At 45.9% G+C, this 26,603-nt stretch overlaps 1 protein-coding gene across 7 annotated transcripts in view; it reads left to right on the top strand.

Moving 5' to 3' along the window:
• The window catches only part of RXRA (retinoid X receptor alpha), a 128,291-nt gene that overhangs the window by 44,020 nt on the left and 57,668 nt on the right, over positions 1 to 26,603 (top strand). For 4 of the 7 annotated variants that reach the window (XR_013834680.1, XM_079961360.1, XM_079961361.1 and 1 more), the window contains exon 2: positions 8,930 to 9,010. The exons of the other annotated variants lie outside the window; for them this stretch is intronic. Coding sequence is in view for 3 of the 4 variants with exons in the window: in XM_079961360.1 (XP_079817486.1) it covers positions 8,930 to 9,010 (81 nt within the window). In the remaining variant the exon portion in view is untranslated. The remainder of the gene's footprint in view (positions 1 to 8,929; positions 9,011 to 26,603) is intronic. 7 annotated transcript variants of the gene reach the window in all.

Genomic DNA, 26,603 nt, shown 5'->3' on the forward strand with positions numbered 1-26,603 from the left:
CACAGTGTTAGCAGAGCGCCCCTTTTCTCTAAACTCAAAAGTGCCAGACTCTGCATCCTTTTCCTCAAAGTTGCCCTTTTCAGACCCTTTCCCTAAGGTAAAGGTAAAGGGACCCCTGACCATTAGGTCCAGTCGTGACCGACTCTGGGGTTGCAGTGCTCATCTTGCTTTATTGGCCGAGGGAGCCGGCGTACAGCTTCTGGGTCATGTGGCCAGCATGACTAAGCTGCTTCTGGCGAACCAGAGTAGCGCACGGAAACGCCGTTTACCTTCCCACCTAGTTATCTACTTGCACTTTGACGTACTTTCGAACTGCTAGGTTGGCAGGAGCAGGGACCGAGGAACAGGAACTCACCCTGTCGCAGGGATTCGAACCGCCAACCTTCTGATCGGCAAGCCCTAGGCTCTGTGGTTTAACCCACAGCGCCACCCGCATCCCTTTCCCTACTTCCTTGTTATTCCTTTTAGAGGTGTGGTGACTTTTCACAGTATATAGTTATCCCGTAGATTTGTAGAAAGGTGTTCTAGAATCCTAGAATTGTAGTGCTGTGTAGTCCATTCTCCTGCAGTTTTATTCTCAGTTCCTTTTCCTGAGCTTCCTCCTGGTTAGGAAATCTCCTCTACGTCCTATTAAATTTTTTCTCCATTAATGTCTCAACTTCAGCTGTGCATTGCTCTGTCATTTTTATGAGAGCTTTGCAGTATTTATGCAAGGGGGGGGGGGATAAACTCTGTGGGCTGCTCTCGTGCGTTCAGGAGGCCCCCCTCCCCCACTTCCCATCCGTTTCCTCTTCTATCTCCTGTTTAATTTTTTATCTTCTTTTCCTCTCCTCCCCCACCCTAGATCGGGAAGGAAACTAGAAGCTTGGCTCTCTTGCCAGATGGCCTGAATGAAGTCTTTGCCTCTGTAATATTTCACCAGGAAGAAATTGCAGCCCATTAACTTGGATGGGTTTTGAAAGAGAATTGGAGAAGTTCGTGGGGTAAAAGGCTGTGTCGGTGGCTACTAGCCACAATGGCTGTGCTGTGTGTCCGTGGTCAGAGGCAGCGATTCTTCTGAATACCAGCTGCTGGAAACTGCAGGTGGGGGGAAGAGAGTGTTCTTGCATTCGGATCCTGCTATAGCAGGCTTCCCATAAACATCTGGCTGGCCACTGTGAGAATAGGATGCTGGATTAAATGGGCCTCTGGCCTGATCCAGGAGGGCTCTTCTTATGACGCCCATTGTAGTAAGCAGGTTTGAAACCTAATTCTGTGGGTACAGGAGTGTATCCCATTGAGCTGAATTAGTTGCATTCCTACCAATGATTAGCATGATTCTATGAATGAGTTTTGTTCCTAACAATGTGTTGTTCCTTTATGCCTGTGACAGCAACGTCAAATTCATTTGGTCCTAGAAGCAGCCCACCCTGATTTCCTGGAATTGCAAGTGGGAAGAATGTTCTTGGTGCCCCAGAAGCATCTGGTTGGCCGCTGGGAGGACAGGATTTTGGACTAGATGGGCCATTGGCCTGATCAAGCAGCGTTCTTCTGATGCTCTTGTTCCTCTTGGAAAGGGCTTTCCAGGTTTCAGCTTTCCCCACCTCTTTATTACTGTGACTTGTGAAATGGCACGTGCCAAAACTCCCTTTCTAACACTATTTTTAAAGGGAATATGTGGGTCAATTACCCTTTGTAGAATTAGGCAAGTAGTGTCAAAGACTGTGAATCTGTGGTTTGCAGGCAGAAAGTCTGGTGTCCAATCCATGGTATCTCCAGGCAGGACTGGGAACGTATTCCATCTGAAAACCAGAAGAGCTGCTGCCAGTCAGTGCCAGTAATACTGAGCTAAATAGTCCAATGATCTTGATGTGGCAGAGGACAGCTACCAGTGTTTCTAGTTAATTCTTTCCTCTGTTCAGAACTATGAGGACTGGAATCTTATGCCTGAAACCCTGGAGAGCCACTGCTGCTAGTCAGTGTATGCAATACTGAACTAAATAGACCCATGATCTGATTAAGCAGAAGGCTGCCTCCTAGATTCTATCCTTTTTCCAGATCAGTAGTTTCCAAAGTGGGAGGTACTCCCCCCTTGAGGACAGTGGGATTACATAGGGGTAATCTAAGAGGCAAGGGGTAGGCAGGGGGTCTTGGGAGGTCCTGCTAAATGACTTCCAACCAGATATTGGGAGGGTGTTATACCTTCACCAGGCAGACCCATCATTTTACTGAACAGTGAAGGCATCAATAAATGTGGCATCTAAGACTTTTGCTAAATGATTATCAGACTTTGAAAAGCTGGTACCACTGGATCAAGTCCATCAGTTTTGTTGAATTCATTCAGCTAAATAGTTTAATTGGATTTTGAACACATGTGCTATTTATTGATACTGTTTTGAATTTTGTTGTGTTACGATCTTAGGAGGTAGGTCCTGCAAATCTCTTTTCTGAATAATGTTTTTTGTAGGGTAGAGGGGGGCTGGGAATGAGTTTCTGGAGTCAAGGGAGGGGCGCGCGGTCCAAACAAGTTTTTTTTTTGGGGGGGGGGGCTGCTCTAGATGGAGACATGGTCTTGCAGCTCTTTCTCCACCAAGAAACTGTTCCTGATAACATCGTGCATCCATACAATGTTCTTCCCAGTGCAAGCCCAAACCCTTTCCAGATCTTTCAAGTTTCACATTTACCTCTATGTTCCCCCCGAAGGCACAGGGCAGAAAACAACCTTTCAGAAACAAGTCACAACTAGTGAAATGGCAAGTTTAGAAGATATCACATTACACTGTATTTTGCTTCTTCCTTTTCTGTTGTTCATCTAAGGAGAAGGGGAGATTAATCACCTATTCAGCATCCCTCAGTTGAGATTGACTGGCTCTATGTAAGAGCAATTATCCGGGGGGGGGGGAGGGGGGAAGAAAGCAGGAAAAAGCTTCTCAAAAATATATGTAGAACACTAGAACTGCGTTGGTGCAAGGATTTTAAAAGGAAATTAAATCTTATTTGGGGGGCAAGCGGTGATCACTTTCTGGGAGACAATATGGGTGAGGGGAAGAAGTTGTTATAATCGATCCTTGTAGAGTATTTATGCAAAGCAGGCCCTGAGTTACAGGCCTTCCAAGGAACATAAAGTAAGATTCTAATCCTCTGAACAAGGGGCTGAATTAAATAGGACTGTAGGAAGCTGCCTTCTCTGGGGTAGCTCAGCAGGGCCGGCCCTCCCCTGAGGCAGACTGAGGCAGCCACCTTGGGCGGCGGAATCCCGCGGGGCAACTGCTTCCAGAGAGATCTTGCAGAACTCTCATGTGACCCTGGGAAGCGAGGCTTGTGGAGTGGAGAGGCACCTTTTCATTTTGCCTCAGGGATGAGGCGCTCCTTTAGCTCAGCACTGTCTACACTGGCTGGCAGCAGCAGCTCTCCACAGTTTTAAGCAGGGGGCTGTTGCCAGCAACTGAGCCTGGGCTCTTCTGCATGCAAGGCAGATGCTCTGCTGCTGAGTTGCAGGCCTTTCTTGGTGTGAATGTGCTCCTGAATGCACGAGCCCTCACAAGTGTGTGCCTGTAGCTTCAGGTAAGCACAGTGGAGCCATCCACCTCAAGAAACATTATCTCGTTCTTTTTGTGCTCGCCTATCAATATCCCATGAGCGTATTAAACATTTAAACCCAAATGAACTCTGCTGTTGTTGAGGTATGGCCGCCTGCACGTAGAGGGGGGGTGGGTGGGTGACGAGCTCAGTTTCAGTTTAAGTATATGCCCCCCTTTATAATGCAGCTATGTCAATTGGAAAAATGACACTGGTATTTAAAATGCTGTTCCGTAGTCCTCTTTAATTAAGGAAACCGCATAATACCAATCTGCTCTCATTAATGAATTTTTAACAGTCAAAAGGAGCCATGAGTGACATCCAGTAAGTTGTGGACTTGTTGGTGTGTTTTGGGCAGCATTTGAATGATTTAGACTCCGTCAGATGTCAGAATGAAAAAAAACTGTCTTTAGGGTCACTTTCTTTTATTTTTTATCTATCTTTTACTTTGTTTTGCAAGATTCATATGCAACTCTGTTGTACTGAAACCTCTAAGCTATTTACAAGTCTAAAAATATGAAAGAAAAAAAACGATGTCAACTCATGTTAATGATAAGAGCAATTCCCTGTTAAGAACAGCATGCTGGACTGGATGGGCCCCCTTTGGTCTGATCCAGCAGCCAAGCTCCCTTATGTTCATTGGAGGACCTGGTCTTATATCAAGTCAGGCTATTGGGTCCATCTACTTAGAACCTCTCCATTAGCAGGACGTCTACCCAAGATTTCTAGCATGTGCATATAAAATTGTAAGAAGAGCCTGCTGGATCAGACCAGTTCACCATCTAGCCAGCATCCTGTTCTCACAGGTGCCTGTTGAGGAGAACCTGAACACAACAGTAGCGCTCTCCCTGATTAAATATTCAATTCACAAAAACATCAATTTGCAGTTAGAGCATTAAGAATGTGAGAAGAGCATGCCAAAGGCCCATCTAGTCCCAACAGCCTGTTCCCCCAGTGGCCAACCAGATGCCCCCAATGGAAAGTGCCTAGGCAGGATCCAAGCACAAGAGCCCTTTCCTCTCCTGTGCCTTCCAGTGACTGGCATTCAGAAGCATTGCCACCTCCAACCGTGCAGCCAGAGCATAGCCATCAAGGCTAGCAGCCATCAACAGCCTTCCCCTCCTCTCCATGAATTTGTCTAAACCTCTTTTAAAGGATCCTGCAGGAGTGAGTTCCATTGTTTAATTCTGCAGTGCATGAAGAAGGACTTCCTTTTATCTGTCCTGAATCTTCTGACATTCAAGTTTCTCCAGATGTTCATAGGTTATAGTGCTATCAGAAAGGGAGAAGAACTTTTCTCTGTTAAGATCCTGGACCACATGTTTAGCCAGAGAGGTTCTCAGAGTAAATGTGTTAGCTGGGGTGGCCACAAAACCTGGATCCACTGCTCACCTTAGACCTCCACGTGACCTTAGACCCCTAACCCTCTTTTAAAGCTGTTCCCATTGGTTCCCATTGCTATGCCCCATGGCAGCCAGTTCCGCTGTTTAACAATATGCTGTGTGAAGAAGGACTTCCTTTTCTCCACCCTGAATCTCCCTGCTGTCCAGCTTCGTTTGAAATCCTTTGTGAAGCTGGTGGAGCTCAAAGGAGAGAAAAGGGGGCCTAAACTGAGCTCTGTGCAAGGCAGTGAGTGGTAGGAAGCTGCTAACTTGGCAACTAAGCCGGAGATACAATTACTCGAGCTGAAGTAATTATGTCGACGTATCCTGCGGTAACCCTATCTCCTAACTAGGGCTTAGTGGCAGACGGGGCCAGCAGGAACGGCGCGTCGGAGAACCTTAACGAAATGGCACATGGAGCACTTGCAGACCATGGGATTTGGAGCTGCTCCTAGAATCGTAGAATTGTAAAGTTGGAAGGACCCCCAAGGGCCAGCTAGTCCAGCCCCCTTCAATGCAGCAATCACAGCTAAGGAATCCCTGGCAGGTGGCCATCCAACCTCTGTTTAAGAACCCCCAACAAAGGATTTCCTACCACCTTCCCAGGGAGTCTGTTCCACGGTCACTTCCTTACTGTCAGAAAGTTCTGGCTGTGTTCTACTGCTGGAGGCAGTGTGCATCTGAACACCAGTTGCTAGGAATCCCAGGTGGCGAGAATGCTGCTGAGCTCAGGTCCTGCTTGGAGACTTCCCATTGGGGCATCTGGTTGGCCACTGTGAGGGCAGGATCCTAGCCTTGATGGACCACTGGGCAACTACTGGTGCTTTCAGGCAAGTGGGCATGCTCTTAACTATGGCCATGGCAAGATCTCATCTCATTGTTAATAATATTTATTTATATATTGCATTTACATCCTGCCTTTCCTGCAAGGAGCTCCAACATTTACACCACCCTGTCTTGGACGGATGCTGTTTGCCTTGGCTGCTCAGCTGTTCCATGTTAGAGGCTGTGCCAATCAATTGGCGCTTTTCTGCCCCCACTCCCCACCTGCTTTTCCTCAGAGCAAATAAATGTGATTAACCGGCTAATTAGGATATATTTTCTGCTTGGGCCCCTCCTCCCTTTCCTCCTTCCTTAGAGAGGAGGGTGGCTGTCTGCAAATAGCTAGCTCAGAACCATCTCTCCTAATAGAGCTGTCACAACAGACCCTAGATGCATCCAACACAGCTGTGTTGCAATTTCCTAGTAGGCATGCTCTGTGGGGAATGAAGATAAGTAGCAATGCCCAGTTGTGGGGATCCCCCATTCTTTTTCTTTTTAAATGATGTATGGGATAAATAATTTGGTCAGGTCAAACTTAGGAGCATAGGAACATGCAAGATCACATTATGCGTCCACTCAGCCACATCAATCAGCTGAACTGTCACTGTTGAAGGTACCATCACATCAGACCTATTCCGCATTTTTTAGAACTCGAATATTTTAGCACAACTGTACCTATACACTTTGGAACTCCCCTCCTAGTGACATCAGTAGTATTTGAAATTCCCTGGGTGCCAGGCACGTGTTGGGACTGCAAATGGTCCACTTGTGACCAGATGGAGATGCCCTGTTGTTGGCTTGGCGGCTGACATCTCCACCACCTGTCTGTTGTGGAGAATGTCAAGAGTCTTCACATGCGCCATGCTCCTTGCTGTTTCTCACCTCCCTCCTTGGGGAAGGGATGCGCAAGCACTCATTCTCCCCCTCTTCCACTCCCTCTTAACTCCATAGCAGCGCAAGGGCATATCTCTCTGCACTTGAATCCTTGCTTGTGAGTCACACATGCAGCCCCCTCTCCAGTGTGCACAGGAAGGAAGCCCCCCCATGCTCCAACAACAAAGCTCACCTCCCCAGGTAGCCATGTGGAGGGTCACGCAGCAGGACTCCTTTCCCAGCCAGAGCGAATATGTGCCTGGTGTGAGAGGAGAGACAGTGGCCCAGACCTTGCCCCCCACCCCCCATTGCCAGAGCTGCCACCAGTTTCCCAGGGGCAGCTGTGGGTGAGCTCGGTTCCTGCACATGTGGCCAGGGCACGGTTGGTTGTGGCTGCACACAGCAAGCAGCAGGAGGGGACAATGTGCAAGTGTTTAAAGGCTGGTGGAGGTGATGCCTCCAGAACTGGGAAGGCGAGTCAGCTGAAGATTGAGGCAAGCGCAGGCAGCAGCAGGAGGAGATGGTGGCACTCAGTTCAGAGTTGTTTCCAGGTGCATTGGAGGAACAACGCCAGGAGGGGAGCTTCCTGGCTTCTGCTGCAGGTTTGGCTCAGTTTCCCCTCCCTCTGGCTTATTTAATTTTAGGCAGTGCTGGATTAAACCCTGTGGAGGCCCTTAGACAGTCGAAACCGTGGGGGCTTCCCTCATGCGCATGCTCTAGTGGGAAAACATTGAACTAAGAAAGTTTGATTGTAATTTTCTTTCAATATCAAATCAATATTATATTGATCTTTTGCCTTGAAGCCCCCAAAGGCATGGCCTATTCTACCTATTTGGTAATTCGAAACTGATTTTTTTTCATGTGGGTGCCACCCCACACACCCTTTCCCTTCCTCTTCCCAATTCTCTGAGGCCTTCTCTCCCTCCTTCCTCTTGCCCAGCCACTCCCAGCTGGCCTGAAAACTTGGCTGCAGCTGCAGGGAGTGACGGGGTGGGTGGGCATGGCTTCCCCAAGGAAGGAGAGTGGGAGCCATGCAGGCACATGGGGGGACACATCCCAGACCTGGGACCTTGAAAGTGAGGGGGCAGTGGGGGTGGGCAAGGCCAGGGAAGTGGCTATGCAGTGGTGACAGCAAGGCAGGTGCACAGCAGTGGCTCCTCTCCCTCTCCCAGAGCAAGAAAGGCAATGAAGTAAGTTTCTCACAGACACTTCTCTCCTTCTCAGTCCCATGAGCAGAGAAGTCCTTGCAGCTTTCCCTGTAGCTAAAGAACTGGGCAGCCTGCTTCGGACCTATTGACTCTGAAGGAAACTCTGCCGACTTTCAGCTGGGTTGGCTCAGTGTGCAAAGGATGGCTTGTCAGCAACATCCTTCCTTCCAGCTTTGTGTGTGTGGCCCTGTTCCCCCAGTCCACACTTGGCTGCACGAGGGGGACCTGGGTGCAGATGACGCGGGAGAGAAGCATTTCACAAAGCAGCTTGGAGGCTTTTGTGAGCAAGTCAGGTGTCATCTTTGTCTGTTTTAGCCTTGGGTTAGGCTCAGTAGTCGTCCCATTTTCGTATTTGGATTTGTGGGTGGCAAGTGATGAAAATGCCATCTTGTATGGGTATGTGAAAAATAAAAGATATTTCCCCCCCTCATCACCATCATCGTCCATAGCTAATACTATGTGTGTGTTTTTCCTTCTTGCATACTGGGACAAGTGAATTGTTGCAAGAGTAAGCTACAGTCAAGCAACGTAGCTGAGATAATAGAATCGTAGAATTGTAGCGTTGGAAGGGACTCTGAGGGTCATCTAGTGAACACGCTAGTGAATAGATATTCTGCTGTGGCTACTGTAAGCCAGGTTTAAGGTGTGATTTGGTTTATATAGCTTGAGTTTCTAACATCTAACTGGACATCAGGGAGACGACTTCACTTTTTTTTAATGGCCTGCTAAAAACATTCTAAAAACATCAATGCAAGTTTAAATCTGTTTTTAGTCTTCTGTTATTTGGAAATCGTAATTCTTTTTGGTAACTTTTATTGTTTTATCTGTTTTGCAAACCGCTTTGAGGTTTTTGTTTTTAAAACTGGCATGCAGCGATAGACTGCCTCTGGGCATAGGGGTACCATTCTCAGCTATCACAATTGAATCAGACCAAAAGCCCATGGTGCACGCAAGAAAGCTTTGGTTATTAAGCCCAGTGTGCTGCTGAGCCTAGGTCAGGGGGAAAGCCAGGATCACACCTATTAACTAGCACCACATGGGGGGCAATGAAATGCATCTCTTAATCCTCTCCTGTTCTTTTCCTAGCCTCCCCAGCGCCCTCAGATCCATCAGCCATTCTGCAACGCCGCTGGCAAGCCTTGGCTCAGCAAACAGTCCATCAGGAGAGTGAGTTATCCTCACCCTGTGCCCTCCTTGCCATTATGTCTGGAAATATTAACACCACAAATCATGCCACCACGTGGCTTTTTTTTGTACTTAGTGTATAAGCCCTTTCTGACGTTGCCAAGAGAGAGAAAGGCAATCTTCTTCCTTCACAAGGGATCCTGCCCTGTGGCTTAGGGGTGGAGTCAGGCCCAGAGTTAGTCCAAATCAGAGCAGATTGATTGAAAACAAAGGACATGACCAACTTCAATCTGTTGATTCCAGTGGGTCTACTTTGAGCATTTCTTAGCTGGTTGTCAACCTTTAGGCTGCTTGGCTAGCTCTGAGATGCAGAGAGTTCCCCATACAGAAGACAGAGGTGTTTGTTTGGGGTGGGGGATTAAAGGGGGGAGAATCTGACAATTTTGACTTTTCTTCATTTTGCATTTTTCTGTTTTCCATATTTCCTTATCATTTTTTTTTAAATCCTCATGAAAATCCACCAGCGATTTAGTGCAAATGTTTCTTAATAGATCCATGTTTATGTGCCATTTTGCCTTAAATACACCTCATTGCAAACCAGTTTCCCCCTAACATAATGTGATTTTTGCATGCTATTTTCCAACAAATATATACATTTTAATGGACCACAGTACGTGGATCTTGCATGTTTCTTGACTGGAGAATTCATTGCAAAATTCAGAGGGGAGTGTATTCTGAAGGAAGGCTGGGCTTGGTTTTGCAAATTCTTTCCAAAAGCACCTTTTAAGACTTCTGGAAAGAGAATTGCAGATGAATGAAGCACCAGCAAAAGCCAGTGTGCCAAAAGAAACTGTAGGTTCCTGAGTTTTCCTCCATCCTTCTGAGCTTGAACCTTGAACTTTTTTTGAAAGCGGAATATCCTGAGCTTTGGTTCCATTTGCTGGGCCTGAAATGACAATGGTTTCCGATTTTCACATAGGGATTAATTAATTCAGCCACCCGGAGATGATTCTTTTCATCTCCAAATTGGTGGTGTGGTAAATGGGCGCTGGGCTTAGTTTTCATGATTTTAAGCTCTGATTGAATTGTCACAGAGGGTATACTTTTTGCATTTTGTTGCCCTCTAACCACACCTTCCACAAATCCTATGTACCAATCAACTGGGGCTAACCCTCCTGCATCCAGCAAACTGGCTGATGAAAACTATAGCTGTCATAAAGTCAATCATAAGCTCCTGCAATAACTATTTTGTAGTCAAAACAATAATGCAAATTTCTTTTTCTATAGTTGCTAGCTAGCAGCTGATTGGTGGCCTGTATACCAGATATATTTATTTATTATTCTAACACACACACACACACACACACACTCTCCCTCCCTCTTTTTCTCCCTCTCCCCCCCTTTTGTGTGTATGTGTTTTATTTTATTTTTTTAAATAATATTTATTAGCAGTTTAAATATTACAAAAGAATAGAAAAAGAATTAAACAATACAATACAATACAAAAACAAAAACAAAAACACCACACATCCCAAACCCTAAAACATTGAATCATCCGAACAAAACAAAAACAATTAAAAACACATCCATTAATTTCGATATCATAACTTTCGTTCACTTGTTTCAGCGACCCTTTTTGTATTCCACTTCAATTAACTATTTCAGCAATTCCTTTCCATCTTCCTCTGTTTTCTGTCCTGTAATTTATCTTAACATATTCTAACCTTGTTTTCCCCCCCTTTAATACATTTACAATCTATCTGTACCTAATTCCTTATAACATTTCTGCTAAAGCCATATAACTTCATTCCATCATTTTTCTAACATTCATTAATTTTACAATACTTCTGTAAATAATCTTTAAATTTTTTCCAATCTTCTTCCACCGACTCTTCTCCCTAGTCTCGGATTCTGCCAGTCATTTCCGCCAGTTTCATATAATCCATCAACTTCATCTGCCATTCTTCCCGGGTGGGTAAATCTTGTGTCTTCCAATACTTCGCGATGAATATTCTTGCTGCTGTTGTAGCATACATAAAGAAAGTTCTGTTCTTCTTTGGCACCAATTGGCCGATCATGCCCAGGAGAAAGGCCTCTGGTTTCTTCAGAAAGGTATATTTGAATACCTTTTTCATTTCATTATAAATCATCTCCCAGAATGTCTTAATCCTTGGGCATGTCCACCAAAGGTGAAAGAATGTACCTTCAATCTCATTACATTTCCAACATTTATTTTCAGGCAATTGTAAATTTTTGCAAGCTTGACTGGTGTCATGTACCACCTATAAGTCATTTTCATTAAATTCTCTCTTAGGGCATTACATGCTGTAAATTTCATACCTGTGGTCCATAACTGTTCCCAGTCAGCCATCATAATGTTATTTTCAACATCTTGTGCCCATTTAATCATAGCAGATATCAACGTTTCATCCTGAGTGTTCCATTTCAACAGCAAGTTATACATTCTTGACAAATGTGTGTATGTGTTTTAAGCAGGGAGCAATAAAAACTGGAAGGGGGACTGAGATTCCTAGATGACCCTTGGGGTCCCTTCCAAATCTCATAGTCTATGATTCTATGAAATCATGGAGAGCTGATGCCAGTCAGTGTAGACAATACTGAGGTAGGTGAAATTGAGTTAGAGGAGTATTGAACCAGAAAATATTTGGAGAATGGAGAATATTTAAGGATTATATAAGATCATAGTGTACCAATCACACCATATCAGCAGAACTTGAGTGATACTTGTAAACACAACAAATACCGTTTGTGGAGTAGACGGGAACAATATTAAAGAATATAAAAATGTGTGGGCAGAACAACAAAAGTATAAACAGCACAATAAGAATGATTGGAAGACTCGTTTTGTTAGAAGTCTTTTTAAAGTGTTTATTTAAGTATTAATTAGGAAGATTAATTTTTTATGTACGTAAATTTGCTTTTTCTTTCTTTTTTCTGTATTTTCTTCTTTTCTTTTTTTCTTGTTTTTTCATTAATTTGCTTTTTTAGTATGAGATTGTAAATTCTTTGCAAATTCTTTGTATAAGTACCGTATGTAATTTAAATTAGTAAAGATTATTAAAAAAAATAAAGAAAAGAAATTGGGAGCGGTGGTGGTCGACCTTGTCGTTCACCTCAGGCAACAAAAAGTTTTGGACCAGCTTTGCATCTGAGTTCTGAGAAGCCAACAGTACTGGTGATCAGGGACATGAAGAAAAGGGGTAACCATGGGAACAAGGCTGATGTTCTGAGGTAAAACACAATTTCTTCATTTTTGAAAGCTATTGCACAGAAGAATGCCTCTTGAATCCTCCCCAGGAAAGGTTGTTGTTGTGTGTGTTTTGTATACTTGCAGAGCAAAGTATGCGTACATACTCCTCTCTAGGGTTCCTGAGGTAATTTAGACATATTTCAAATAAGTGAAAAATAAAAACCAGCAAATATGGATAAATAGATAGTTAAAGAAAAAATTAAGAAGGCCACAGCCTATTCAACAAAAAGGAGCATGGGAACAAGGTAAATGACCTTATATCCTGAAATGTGAAAACTTCTTACTGAAGAAAAGTCCATCTAGCATCTAGCACAGTAATGTTGACAGTGACAGGGGTATATTGGCCTTCCTTAACTGGAGATGTAGCTGGGGATTGAAGCCCCGTCCTCCACATTAAAGACAGCTGTTCTGCCACTAAGCCACTGCCCTTCCCCTAAAAATAAAGTGAGATTCTAGTCCTCATTGCTTTAGCAAGGGGCTGGATTGAACCTGGAAACTTCCGTACACCAAACAGATGCTCAAATGCTGAGCTAAGGTCTCTCTCCTGCCCCAGATCTCTCTGATCTGATATTCCTTCTCCTTTGTCTGTTAGGAAGAGCTTTGCTGCATTCAGCCATAAACACATTAGCATGAGGCCAATGGACTATCTAGGCCAGTCTCCTGTGCTTACAGTGGCCACCCAGAAGCCCATTATGGGAAACCCACAAGCAGGATTTAAACACAACGGCAACTCCCCCCGCGACATGGTTTCCAGCAACTGGTATTGAAAAGCAGCCACGGAGGCAATGCATAGTCGTTGTGGCTAGTAGCCATTGATACCCCCTCTCCCATGAATTTGTCCAATCCTCTTTTAAAGCTGTCCAAGATGGTGGCCATTACTGTCTCCTGTGGAAAGGAGTTCCATAGTTTACAATGCAGGAAGAAGGAACTTTTTATCTTGTCTCAAATCATCCGACATTCAGCTTCATATGATGTCCACAAATTCCAGTCTTACGAGGGTGGGGCATTTTTCTCCATCCACTTTCTCCATGCTATGCATCATTTTATAACCTTTAGCCCTTGCTTTGCAGTACGAAGGTTATATCCTAAGCAGTTCCTGCCCTCCACCGTCCCATCAGGCTTTTGCCATCTCTTTCTGGAGGACACAAAAGCCTTGGGACACGCAGGCCTCAGCTGGTTAGGCTCCAGCCCTGCCACAGCCTTGTTGCTGTGGGAACTGCAATGAGGTCGTTTAGCTGAATAATGCACACAGAACTTGTGATTATGGGTGGTGATGAGGTGACCGTAGCAGATCATAACGGCGAAAAAGAGAATGGAGACTTCCTGGGTTGGTTGGTTGGTTTTTCTCAGGTAGTTTCACTGTTGTTTTTAAAAGGCAGAACTTGCAGCTTTGCTAGACTTCTGGCAGAATTTTAGAGCTGGAAGGCACCCTGAGGAATCACAGCTAATCACTGTTGCTCAACATTTGCCAGGTTTTCACTTGTGGACAATGTTTAATTAAATAATCTTTATAAATTCCCCATTCTTTTTTATACCTTTGGCTATCTCCTAATTGTCTCTTGTCAGTTTTGCTAATTCGAGATATTCAAACAATTTCTCCTGCCATTCCTCTTTTGATGGTATCATTTCGCCTTTCCATTTTTTGGCGACTGGTATTCTCGCTGCTGTTGCAGCGTATAAGAATATTATTCTTTTTTCCTTAGGCAGGAAAAAATGGCGGAGAAGGAGATTTTAAGTAAACCCTAGGAAGAACTTTCTGATGGCAAGAGCTGTTCAACAGCAGAATGAACAACCTAGGAAGGTGGTGGACTCTCCTTCACTGGAGATTTTTAAGCAGAGGTTGGATGGCCACCTGTCAGGGATGCTTTAGCTGGGATTTCTGCATTGTAAGTGGTTGAGCTAGATGATCCTTGGGTTCCTTTCCAGCTCTACAGTTCTTTGTTTCTTTCTGGTTGGCCACAGTGATAACAGGGTGCTGGACTAGATGAGCCCCCCTTTGGCCTATTCTACCAGGCCTCTTCTTATATTCTTAAGTGATTGCATGTCTATACACTCATAACAAATTTACCTTTGAATCGGTGCTTGATCTACCCACTTGGGGAAGACGGCTGCCTCTGGTACAAAGGACATTCAGTATCCTTCTGCCTTCCATGTGTTCTGCTGGTCTTCCCTGGTTGAACTGGCCTCTGGCTCTCATTTTGCCTGATTTCCAAGCCATTCCCAGCTTCCTCAGCAGCGAACAGAGCTCCACTCCTGTCTTCCCACGGCACTACATCTGGAAGATGCTACTTCCCTGGGCAAAGATGGAGGGCATGTCTCCCTCTTGGCGCCACCTCCACCCTCTGGGAGAGATTAGCATGGTAGCGAAAGGAGGACCCCCCTTTCTCTATATGATTTTGTGTAAGGTTGGCCCTTCAGTCAGAACTCTGAGGATGATAAACTTTGACTTTAATTTTAGGGGAAGGGTGTAAACATAGGATCATAGGAATAGCCTGCTGGATCAGGCCAGTGGCCCATCTAGTCCAACATCTTGCTCTCACAGTTGCCACTCAGATGCCCATGATGGGAAGCCTACCAGCAGGACTTGAGCACAAAAGAACTCTCACCTCCTGCAGTTTCCAGCAACTAGGATTCAGAAGTGTGACTGCCTTTGGCTGTGGATTTTAATGGAACACCTAGCATTTTGTTGATTAAATCTACCATTGCCACCTGGAGGCTTCAGGATGAGACAGTGGCTCTCTGTTCAAGCAAATGGACCTAGGAGTTAAATTGTTTTCCTTGATGCGTGAGAGTAGTACACCCTGTCCTGCCAAGGGGAGCAGAGTCCAGCCGTTCTTGTGAGTTTGCTTCCTTCCCTTGACGATCCCAGGAAGTCCAAAGTTCACACACACAGTGGACACCCTTGCAGGATTTCCAACAATCTGTCATTCTCTTCCTTGTCTGGAAGGTGAGAAGGGTGTTGCCACTGATGCAAAGTTTTCAGGTGCTTCCTTCTGAATGTCCTGTGCAGGATTGGGGACTGCCTCTGCTCCAGATAAACAGGATCTTTCCTGTAAATGTTTGGCTTCTTTTTTCTTTTTCCCCCTAAAGTGCAAATTCCTATTCCTTGTGAAGGAAAATCAAGAATCTTATGAAATCACTGGGCACCAGACATTAAAAGTACACGTTTCTCTCCAAAGAATCATGGGAACTGTAGTCTAAGAATGCTGGGAACTGTAGCTATGTGAGGGTTGAACTATAATTCTCAGGATTCTTTAGGGGAAGCCATGTGCTTTCAAGGTACAGCTGATGTTCTTTGGAGCTGCTCATAGCTGATCTGTGATATGTTAACTCTTCTCAAGAAGAGGTTGGCCCACAGTCATTTTGGTGCACGATGGAGAAAAACCCACATTGCACCTCCTACTCGGAAACAATTCTTTCAGTCAGAGTTGCTCCCACATAAGTGTCCTTGGTAGGGATGGAGAAGGTGTTTTGGCCCGAGGGCCGCATTCTCTTTGTGGAAACTTTCTGGGGGCCAATCTGCAGAACTCACTCCCCAAGGAGGCAGTGATGGGCCACCAACTTTAAAAGAGGATTGAACAAATTGGTGGAGGAGAAGGCTAACAATAAGTACTAGGTCAGAGTCAGTAACGCTTCTGAATGCTAGTTGCTGGAAGCCACGAGGGGAGATGGCCTTGTGCCTGTGGGCTCCCCATGTGGTTGGCCGCTGAGAACAGGATGCTGGACAAGATGGAGCCACTTTGTCCTAGTCATCCAGGGCTCGTCCTTTGTTCTTATGTACAACACTTGCAGTATTGAGGCCTAAGTGCCCTTCCCAGATCAGCAACTTCGTGTTGTGCTGCTTGGCTCTTGGGATACCATGAACAAAATCAGGCTATGCATATGTGTGTATGTGAGAGAGAGAGAGAGGGAGGAGGAGGAGGAAGAGGGAGGACACGTTTGACGTGAACCCGATACCAAGGGTTGATGCAGGAGGAAGTGATCATGGTATCAGGGAAATAAAACCCATCGAGGGATAATAGGATCCAGCTGGGGAAGGAGTGTCTTTTACCAGTTGTGACAGGTGATGTCTTTTCCCTACCTGGATGTTTGGTTTCATGTGGCTCAACTGAAGACTCCAGCGCTAGTTGGTGGAGGTCCACCATGGTGTTCTGTGGTCTCTTTCCACAGCTGATGACATTGCCTCTGGGATGTCTTTCAAAGCCATTTTAAGTGGAAGATGAAAAGTCCCATTTTAATAGCTATGTAGGGATCTTGACTGGTAAAGCTACTGGGAATCAAGGAGGGGAAAGAGGTTAGTATCCCACTATCCACCAGAGAGATCTCCTAGGGCAGAAGTTCCACAAAACTTGTTACAGGTCTTTGAATGCCAAGATTCAAGATAACCACTGAGGAAATCAGATGTGTGGTCCTGGAAGCCATCTTCCTAAGAATTTTGTTTCCAGAACTCCTTTTGCTGAGAATCCTCCTTCCAGAATTCCCCTAGAACCTGAAATTTTGTACACATTTCTTGGCTTCAGAACTGCATCCTAAAACTTGGAAAGGTGTGAATTTCTCTCCCTGCCCCCCCACCTTTGCCCAGGTAGATTCACAGGAGAATGAAGGAGTGTATTAGGATGAATAGATTTGCAGACAGGTGTGCATAAGTTATTACACCCTTAAATACTTCTGAAACCTGCAGGCATATGTACCATTTGTCATTCAGAGTTCATCTGTGGAGAAGAGGGCATTTTTGTTGGGGAAAAACCGGAAAAAATTGTTGCACTCTGGAAACATGTGATTGAGGTTTGGCATCAGATGCTAAATTTGGATTAAGTGCTGGCCATTGACAACGATGGCTGAGGGGCTGATGATTCCAACGTTGTAGTGCATTGTTAAACTTCAGAACTCACTCCCACAGGAGGCGGTGGTAGCTACGAAACAATACGGCTTTAAAAGAGGATAAGAAAGTGAGGGAGGCAGCGGCTATTGATGATACTAGATGATCTGACTCAATATAACACAGCTTCTGATATTAATAATAATATGTTCCTATTTCATAAAATCATAGAATTGTCGAGTTGGAGGGGACCCCGAGGATCATCTAGTCTAACCCCCTGCAATGCAGAAATATGGAGATCGAACCTACCACCTTAGCATTATCAGCACTACACTCTAACCAACTGAGCTGTTCATGTTCTCCCTTTATTCAGAATCACAAGGACTAGAATCTTGACCTATGCTTAGGTGAAGCTTCACAGCTCAATGGTAGAGCACCTGCTTTGGATGCAGAAGGTCCTGGGTTCAATCCCCAGCATTTGCAGGTAGGGCTGGGAATGCCCCCTGATTGAAAACCCAGAGAGCTTCTACCAGTCAGTGCTGGCAATACTGAGGTAGATGGATCTGATTCATCAGAAGGGCAGCTTCCTACAAGCCTGTTCAATTTGTCCTATTCTTCAGAACCACAAGGACTAGAATCTTTATGCTTAGGGGAAGGGTTGTAATTTGAGTATGTCTCTCCCATGCTTGCTGCCCGTCCAGGGATCACTGTGGCTTAATATCCAAAGTGTCCATTTGCTCAGAGGGTACGAAAAGAAAGTTATTGAGACAGAGGAGAAGAGAAAATAAAATTACAGTCTAATCCTGTAGATGACTCAAGGGTTTTTTGTTTTCTTTTTTAATGTGGATGACTCAGTGTCTCCTCAGCTAAAAGAGCTTGGTGTACTATGAAAAATAGACATTCTCTTTGTTTTTCTTTCTCATTAGCTGCACATATCTCTGTATACCAGGGAGCAAGTTGCAAACAATGGATGTTCTTTTAGCCGTCTTGTCACTGTTGCTTGTACAGAACCACTGAAGAACTTCTTCTTCTTCTTCTTCTTCTTCTTCTTCTTCTTCTTCTTCTTCTTCGCCGATCACTCGTAGCTGAGTAAGATTGTCTTCCATAAACACGGTTTTCATAATGTGTCCGTAAGTGACTGTGGAGGACAATTCTGGATCCACACGTCCTTCCACAGTGGGGACATTGGTTTTCAGGTGGGAGTTGATCACGGTGTGGATTTGCCAAGCGTGCCTTCCTCTTAGCACGTCCTGCTAATTGCATCCTGAATTCGAGTGTCTTCAAAGCCCATGACACCTTTGGTAAAGGCTGTTCTCCAATTGCAGCGCCTGCAGGCAAGTGTTTCCTAATTGTTGGTGTTTATACTATACCACAGAGTCTAAACCACAGGTCTAAACCACAGAGCCTAGGCCTTGCCAATCGGAAGGTTGGCAGTTCGAATCCCCGCAACGGGGTGAGCTCCTGTTGCTCGGTCCCTGCTCCTGCCCACCTAGCAGTTCAGAAGCACGTCAAGTGCAAGTAGATAAATAGGTACCACTCTGGCGGGAAGGTAAACATTGTTTCCGTGCGCTGCTCTGATTCGCCAGAAGCGGCTTAGTCATCCTGGCCACATGACCTGGAAGCTGTCTGCGGACAAACACCAGCTCCCTCAACCTATAGAGCGAGATGAGCGTGCAACCCCAGAGTTGTCTGCAACTGGACCTAACGGCCAGGGGTACCTTTACCTTTACCTTTATACTACATTTTTTAAAAATTGCCTTGAGAGAGTTTTTAAACCTCTTTTGTTGACCACATCACATTTGATGATGGTGATGTCAGCTTCCATGGACTTGGCACCCTCTGGAAAGGAATCTTTCCTTCCAGGTCTCCTCCAGGAGTCCTTAATAAGAGAACATTATTGTTTCATGTGTTAAAAACCTTTTATAAAATTGATTAACACAAACAAACAAACCATACCCACATAAGACGAGTCTGCTGGGTCAGACCAGCAGCCCATCTAGTGCAGCAGCATCCTCCCACAGTGGAGAACCAGATGCCTCAGAGGGAAACCACAAGCAGGATTTGAGCACGAGAGCAGTGCTTGCCCCACTCCGTGGTTTCCAGCAACTACTATTCAGAAGCATTTCTGCCTCGGAACTGGGAAGGCAGAGCGTAGCCACTGGGGCTAGTAGTCACCTTAGCTCTCTCCTCCATGAATTTGTCCAAATCCTTTCTCAAAGCTATCCAAGTTGATAGCCATCCTTCCCTTGAGTGAGTTCCATAGTTTAGCTCTGCGTTGCAGAGCAGGGCTCTCCTTTGCTTTTACCATGCTTTTATTGGGAATGAATTGTGCCCCATCCTTTGAAACACAGGCATGTGGGGTCGGAAGGGGGGATACTGACATTTAAACCTGCACAGTCAAGTCCCACCCCCCTGCCACTCTTATGCAGCACTGCAGCTCTGACCCAAATTGGGCTTTTGGTGATAGAATGCCCATTGTCTATTTGGTCCATTAGCGATTGTAGGAAGGGGGGGGGGGGACACACAGGAGGACAAAGGACTTCTGTGTTTTTTTCCTGCACACCAAGATCCTCCGCCGAGGAGACACTGAGTCATTGGCATTAAAAGCCAGACTTCTTATGTACGCTGTTGGGGTCTGAACTGGCAGAGGCTGAACAGGGATAAATGGATGGAGATGTCAACCTGGTGTGTGGCAAGAGAGAACATTTATATCCTAGGGATTGTTAGGAAAGGAATTGAAAATGAAACTCCTGCTATCCTTATGCCATTACACACATCTACGGTGTGACCACAGTTAGATTACTGTGCACAGTTACGGTCGGCTTGCCTCAAAAAGGATATTGTAGAGTTGGAACAGCTTCAGAAAAGGGCCACCCATATGTACCAATCTTGGTGTGTATTTTATGGTTGGTGTAAACTGAAAAGCAGGTAAATTGCTTTTAAGCCTACGTAGAAGTAAAACACATAAAACAGATACGCTCCTTGGAATACTGTGTCCCCTTCTGGGCACCACAATTTAAGAAGGAAGGATATTGACAAGCTGGAACTTGTGCAGAGGAGGAGGGCGGCCAAGATGATGAAGGGTCTGGAAACCAAGCCTTATGAGGAATGGTTGAAGGAGATGGGATGCTTACCTTGGAAAAGAGGAGACTGAGAGGTGATAGGATAGCCATCTTCAAATATCTAAAGGGTTGTTGCATGGAAGATGGAGCAAGATTGTTTTCCCCTGCTCTGGAGAGTAGGACTCAAATTAATGGCTTCAAATTATAAGAAAGGAGATTTTGGCTAAACATCAGGAAGATGTTTCTGTCTTTCTGACAGTAAGAGCTGTTTGACAGTGGAATGGACTCCCCTCGGGAGGTTGTGGGCTCTCCTTCACTGGAAGTTTTTAAGCAGAGGTTGGATGGCCACCTGTCAGGGATGTTTTAGTTGAGATCCCTGCACTGCAGGGGGTTGGACTGGATGACCCTTGGGTACCTTCCAGCTGTACGATTCCGTGATTCTATGATTGTTTATATAGCAAATAACATTAACTGCCGAGCCAACTATTCCTTGAATATATAAAATAAAAAACTCTTTAAAACTAGAACAAACTGTGGAGCACAAGGATGAACAGCCTTGTTGTCATCTTCACCCCGGGAATTGCAAGTGGGGAGAGTTGCAGTTGCCCACAGGTCCTGCTTCTGGGCTTTCCATTGAAGTATCCGGTTGGCCACTGTGAAAACTGGATGCTGGACCAGGTGATCCAGCAACCAGGCTTTTCTCATGTTCTTGGAAGTACAAGGTGGCTGGAGATTTTGGGTCCCTCGCTTCCTTTCACCCCTTATTGAACCATGCCCTGGCAGTTCACCAGCCATCGCTGCTCAGCTGGATTTGGCACAGTGGGTCACAAGAGGTGCAGCCCGTCCCCCCTCCCTCATGGAATAAGAACAAAAGAACATAATAAGAGCCAAATAGATTAGGCTAATAGCACACCTAGTGCAGCATCCTGGTTCCACAGTGGCCAACCAGATGCAAGCAGGACCTGAGCACAATAGCAGCTGTACCCTCTAGATTTGCTAGTACAAGTGAGAAAAGTGGGGGGGGGGGGAGAGTACTGGAGGGGACAGGTGAGGGAGAAAAGGTGGCGCCCATTGCATTAATAATGGAATCCCTGACATCCAGATTAGATTAGTAAAAGCGAGAGAGCATGCACTATTCTCATCTTTTACCCAGCATGCAACTTTAATGGCAAGATAATGAGGCAGAGTATTTATTTGTAAAAGATCTGGAGATATCACAGCTCAGTGGAGTCTCTGAAGAGTGATAAAGTTGCAAGGTGCTCGCCTGCCACCATGACACCAGTCAGCTGAAACCTAAGATCTCCCTTTCACTGTTTATGGGTGGCTTTCTTTGCTCCCCCAAAATGTGTAGCCAGAGTTTTGTTCAGCAAACTTTTTGTTCAGCCAAAGACATTCCACATGAACGACGGCCTCTTTCATTCTGCATTCTTTCAATGCCAGCGCAGCAAAAACTTGATTTGAGTAGAACGTTAATGGAATACAACATACTCATCACAAATAGTGATAAATAAATGGAGAGTGTTAGCTTTCTAGCTTTGGTGGGGGGGGGTACTTAAAAAAAGAAATAAAAAACCACAATGCACAAGAGAACTACAAATTGATTTAGCACTGCCTCTCATGAAAGTTCTCCTGCATTGCCGGGGTTTTTTTACTAGATGACCCTTAGGGTCCCTTGCAACTTTACAATTCTATTATTATTATGATCTTGGAAGGTGATGGCCTTTCTTAGGAGATTTTTAAAAGAGAGGTTGGATGTCCATCTGTCAGGGATTCTTTTTCTGTGCTTCTTGCATTGCAGGGGGCTGGACTAGATGACTCCTGGGGTCCCAACCTTACAATTCTATAATTCTACGGCCCATTGAATTCCTGTTGAGCAGATAAGGGTTAGCAAATGCTTTGCCCCTTCAGCTGCCAAAAAGATCCTTACCTGCTGGGTGCTGCCATTAAAACCCCCATCCCCCCCCCCCCCCCCGTTATTAATTGCAAGCTCTTTTTTGGAGTGTTGTAGTGTTTTATCCCAGCAATAAGGCTATCCCAAGCAAGTGTCCTCCTCACGTGACATGATTCAGCTTGCCTTGCAGTCTCGCTGGCAGATGAATCTCTATTGGGTGATATTTTTTCCTCTCCAAGCTGGTGATGACGGTGTGACGACCTTGATGAGATAATGCGTTGTTATTTTTGAACCATCAAAAGATTAGCGCTATTGGGCTCTAGCAAGCAGGCTTATCGGGTGGGGTTTATCCCAGCTCAGAGCCTTGGCTCAAAAGGTGTGTTTATGCTCTGGGCACAGGACATTCTAGGAAAATAACGCGAAGGATGAAGTTGTGCCTGATATGTTTTGAGGCAAATGTGATTAGACAGCAGATAAGATGAGCCACTCCAGAGATGGGCCCTTGTCATAGCCTTTTCCTTGACACAGTGGCATTGATGAGGGCTTCCTCAGCACAAAGTCACTCTCCTCTCCTGGGGTTCCCAGCAGCTGGTAAACAGAAGCATTACTCCCTCCAACTACGGAGGCAGAGCATAGCCATCAGGGCTAATAGCCATTAATTACAGTCATACCTCGGGTTAAATACACTTCGAGTTGAGCACGTTCGAGTTGTGCTCCTCGGCAACCCGGAAGTAACGGAGTGCGTTACTTCCGGGTTTTGCCACTTGACATCGCTTGACATCACTTCCTGGTTTTGCTCAAAATGACATCACGCGCATGCGCAGAAGCGGTGAAAAACGACACGCACATGCGCGCAGACGTGCCGTCACTAGTTACGTTTACCTCTAGATGTGAACGGGTCTCCGGAATGGATCCCATTCGTATCTAGAGGTACCACTGTAGTTCCATCTTTTTAATGCCATTCAGGTTGGTGGCCATCAGTGCCTCTGGTGGGAGTGAGTTCCATGGTTAACTTTGGGACTTTCGCTCATCCTTCCTGAATCTTCCAACATTCGGCTGCATCCTCTTTTAAAGCAACCCAAGTTAGTGGCCAAATTCCGTTCAAGGAACAGAACTTCCCTGGCCCCTCCCTTCTTCATGCCCCCGCCCCCCCAAATCTGCTCTGGGAGTTTGGAGGAACCCACGTGTCTGGTTGGCTTTGGTGAGAAGAGGATGCTGGAGCAGACGGGCCATTGGCTTGATCCAGCAGGGCTCCTCTTATGTTCCTTGGGGTGCAACGAATGCATGGGATGATTGTCTTAGGTCTAATCAACCTTTTCTCGTGGAGACCTCCAATTCCCTTGGATGTGAGTAGTTAGCGAGGGAAGAGACGAGGGGAGGGAGTGTGCTTTGCCCATATTGGCCTCCCATTTCCCCTTTTCATGCCCTGTCATCTCCTCCCGCCTGGCTGGCAGCTGTTGTCTGGGAACGGTGGCTGGCATCTGACCCAGGAAATGCAGCCTTGGACAGCAGCCAAGTCGTCCACTTGATTCAAATACAGCTGGAACTGATCTGATTGAGAGAACGAATTGAGGCGGAGAGCGCCTGTTATCTAAGGCAGGATGGGGGTTCCTCTGCCTACTCCCTTCCTCCACTAGGCTTGTAGCTACACTACGAACTTCATTTATTTTGATTTATTAGGGAAAGCCTCTTCCCTGGGGGCTGTTAATTACAGTCTGCTGCATATGGAGTCTGGATTGTGCAAGATGGAGCGATAGTTCTGCTCCACCATTGGCTGCCAGGGTCCATGCCCAGGGTGCCCAAGGCTAGACCAGGGTGCCCAGCGTTGATTATCAACATACAATAAGTGTGCTAACCCTAACAGCTTGCTGGATACCTGAATTCAAAAGGCACTGAGACATTTTCTTATGTCTTAAAAGAAGAGCTGTAGTTCAGTGGTTTGAGCATTGGTTTGTAAGAATAATGTCCCAGCTTCAGTCTCCATTTGTAGGGCTGGGGAAAAACCGGTGCGGGAATCTCTGGACAAATCATTCCTTTGTTAAGAATCATGAGGTCTGGAATCTTACTTGATATTTTAGGGGAAGGGCTGCAACTCAGCAGTAGAACCAGGCTGCTCACCGGGTCAAGATGTTTTGAGCAAGTGCTGGTTTTGACCTGCAAATCCTTAAATGGTTCAGGACCGCAATCCCTCAAGGACCTCCTCTCTCCATCTGAACCAACCCAGGCCTTGGGACCATCTTCTGAGGCCCTTCTTAATGTGCCTCAGAGGGTGGCAACACGAGAACGGGCCCTTTCTGCAGTATCTCCCTGTTTGTGGAATGCACTCCCCAGGGAGGCCCACCGGGCCTCTTTGCTACATATCTTTAGATGCCAGGCAAAAAGGTTCCTCTTCAATAGGCTGATTAACATCCTATATGCTTTTAAATGTGCTTGCAGGGGGGATTATTGTTTTGCTTTTTGCTTTTCATCTTTTATCATGTATGTTGTGTTTTTATCTTGTATGTATGGGATCATCAGACAAAGGGCAGTATACAAATTTAATAAAAAATAATAATAGTTATAACACCTGCCTTGCATGTAGAAGGTCCCAGGTTCAGTTCCCAGTGGCATATCCAGGTAGGAGAAAGCTCTGCCTGAAACATTTGAGAGCTGCTGCCTGTCAGAGTAGACAGTGCTGAGCTAGATGGACCCCATTGTCTGACCCTGTATAATGCTGCTTCCAGTGTAAGCATTAGGTCTCAAGTGGGTGGGCTGTAACTCAGTGGTGGAGTTTCAGCCCATTCTTCAGAATGATGAGGATTAGAAACATACTCTTATGTTAAGGGATATTGCTCAGCAGTAGAGCACATGCTTTACATTCAGAGGACCCTGGGTTCAGTCTTTGGCAATATCTAGGAAGGAAGCCTTACGAGGAACAGTTAAGAGTTGAGGATGTTCAGCCTGGAGCAGAGGAGACTGAAAGGTGATATAATAGCCGTATTCAATTATCTGAAGGGCTGCCATGTAGAAGATGTAACAAGGTTGCTTTCTGCTGCTCCAGAAGAGAGGACCCAAAGCAAAGGATTCAAATTCCAGGAAAGGAGATTCCAACTAACATCAGGAAGAACTTTCTGTTCAACAGTGGAGCAGACTTTTTGGAAGGCCATCTGTCAGGGACGCTTTGTTAGGTTGGCAGCTCTTATCTTCATGCACTTCCTTCTTATCGTAATATTGAGTGCCTTTTCCTCCCGTGCTTTGCCTGTGCCAAAAAAATCCAAACTCTGTCACATGCACACACAAAAGAGGCATGTTTTATTATATAGACATCAGCTGCCAAAACCGTTTCCCCTTTTCCATCACTCAGATGACAGCTTGCTTCTCACTGCTTCAGCTTCAAACTCCCCACCGCTTTCCAGGTCCTGTGTTGCTTTGCTCATTCACTGTTTTGTGCAAGCCACTGCTTACTGTGAAATCCAACCCAGTGAACTGTGGCTTGCGCTTGGCCTCCGAGCCAGAATTTGAAACTGTGGTTTGACCCAACCAAATCTGATTTGACTCTTTGCACCAGCACAAAATTCCTTCTCCTGTAGGGCTGGTTCTGTGTTCACCTATTTTAGGCAAGCCTCTGGGGCCATGACCAGAGTGAGTTGGGCCACCTCATACTCACACAGGTGCACACAGGTACAGGGGCAAGGCACAGAGGGCCAACAGAACCCACCACACCAGGCCAGCCCTCACAGCCAGCGCTGTTGGGCACATGTGCATGGGGCGTGTCAAGTTCACAGAGCCTGCATGCCAGGTACAGGCCTGGCCACTGGAACCAAGTGGGGCTGCACTGTGCCCCTGGCTGCCTGTACAGGGAGGAGCCCAGCCAGCTGATGCAGACTTTGGTGGGCAAACCTCTCTCCCTGCCCCCGACACTAGCCCCAGTCAGCGAGGGTCCAGTGATGTGGCGGGGAGCCCAGGCCGGGCTCTGGAGCCCAGAGACCCCTAGTGGCAGGCAGGGCGGGACAAGGATCCCTGTGGGGGGGCACCTAACTTGAGACCCTTAATACCTGGTGCTCTGGCCTCTTCATGCTACTTCCCTGCACAGATATGCAGCATGCCCTGTCCTCAGTTAACCCACACCGGCTCTGACCAAGGCAGAATAGAGTAGTACTATTACTTCTCTTGATCAGGACATGATAGTTTTGTTGATTTAGCCTAGAATAGTACAGTGGTACCTTGGGTTAAGTACTTAATTCATTCTGGAGGTCTGTTCTTAACCTGAAACTGTTCTTAACCTGAAGCACCACTTTAACTAATGGGGCCTCCCGCTGCCGCTGCACCACCGCCACACGATTTCTGTTCTCATCCTGAAGCAAAGTTCTTAACCTGAAGCACTATTTCTGGGTTAGCGGAGTCTGTAACCTGAAGCGTATGTAATCTGAAGCGTATGTAACCTGAGGTACCACTGTACTAGGGTTTTGTTTTTGTTTTTCGTTTGCTGCTGCTGCTGCTGCTTCATCATCACTACGTTGACTCATGTTCAGCTTGTGGTCTACAAAGACCCCAAGATCCTTTTCATATGTGCTATTGGCAAGTCAGGGGTCCCCCTGTATTACAAATGCATT

Source organism: Podarcis cretensis (assembly GCF_951804945.1).
Source record: "Podarcis cretensis genome assembly, chromosome: Z".
NCBI lineage: Eukaryota > Metazoa > Chordata > Lepidosauria > Squamata > Lacertidae > Podarcis > Podarcis cretensis.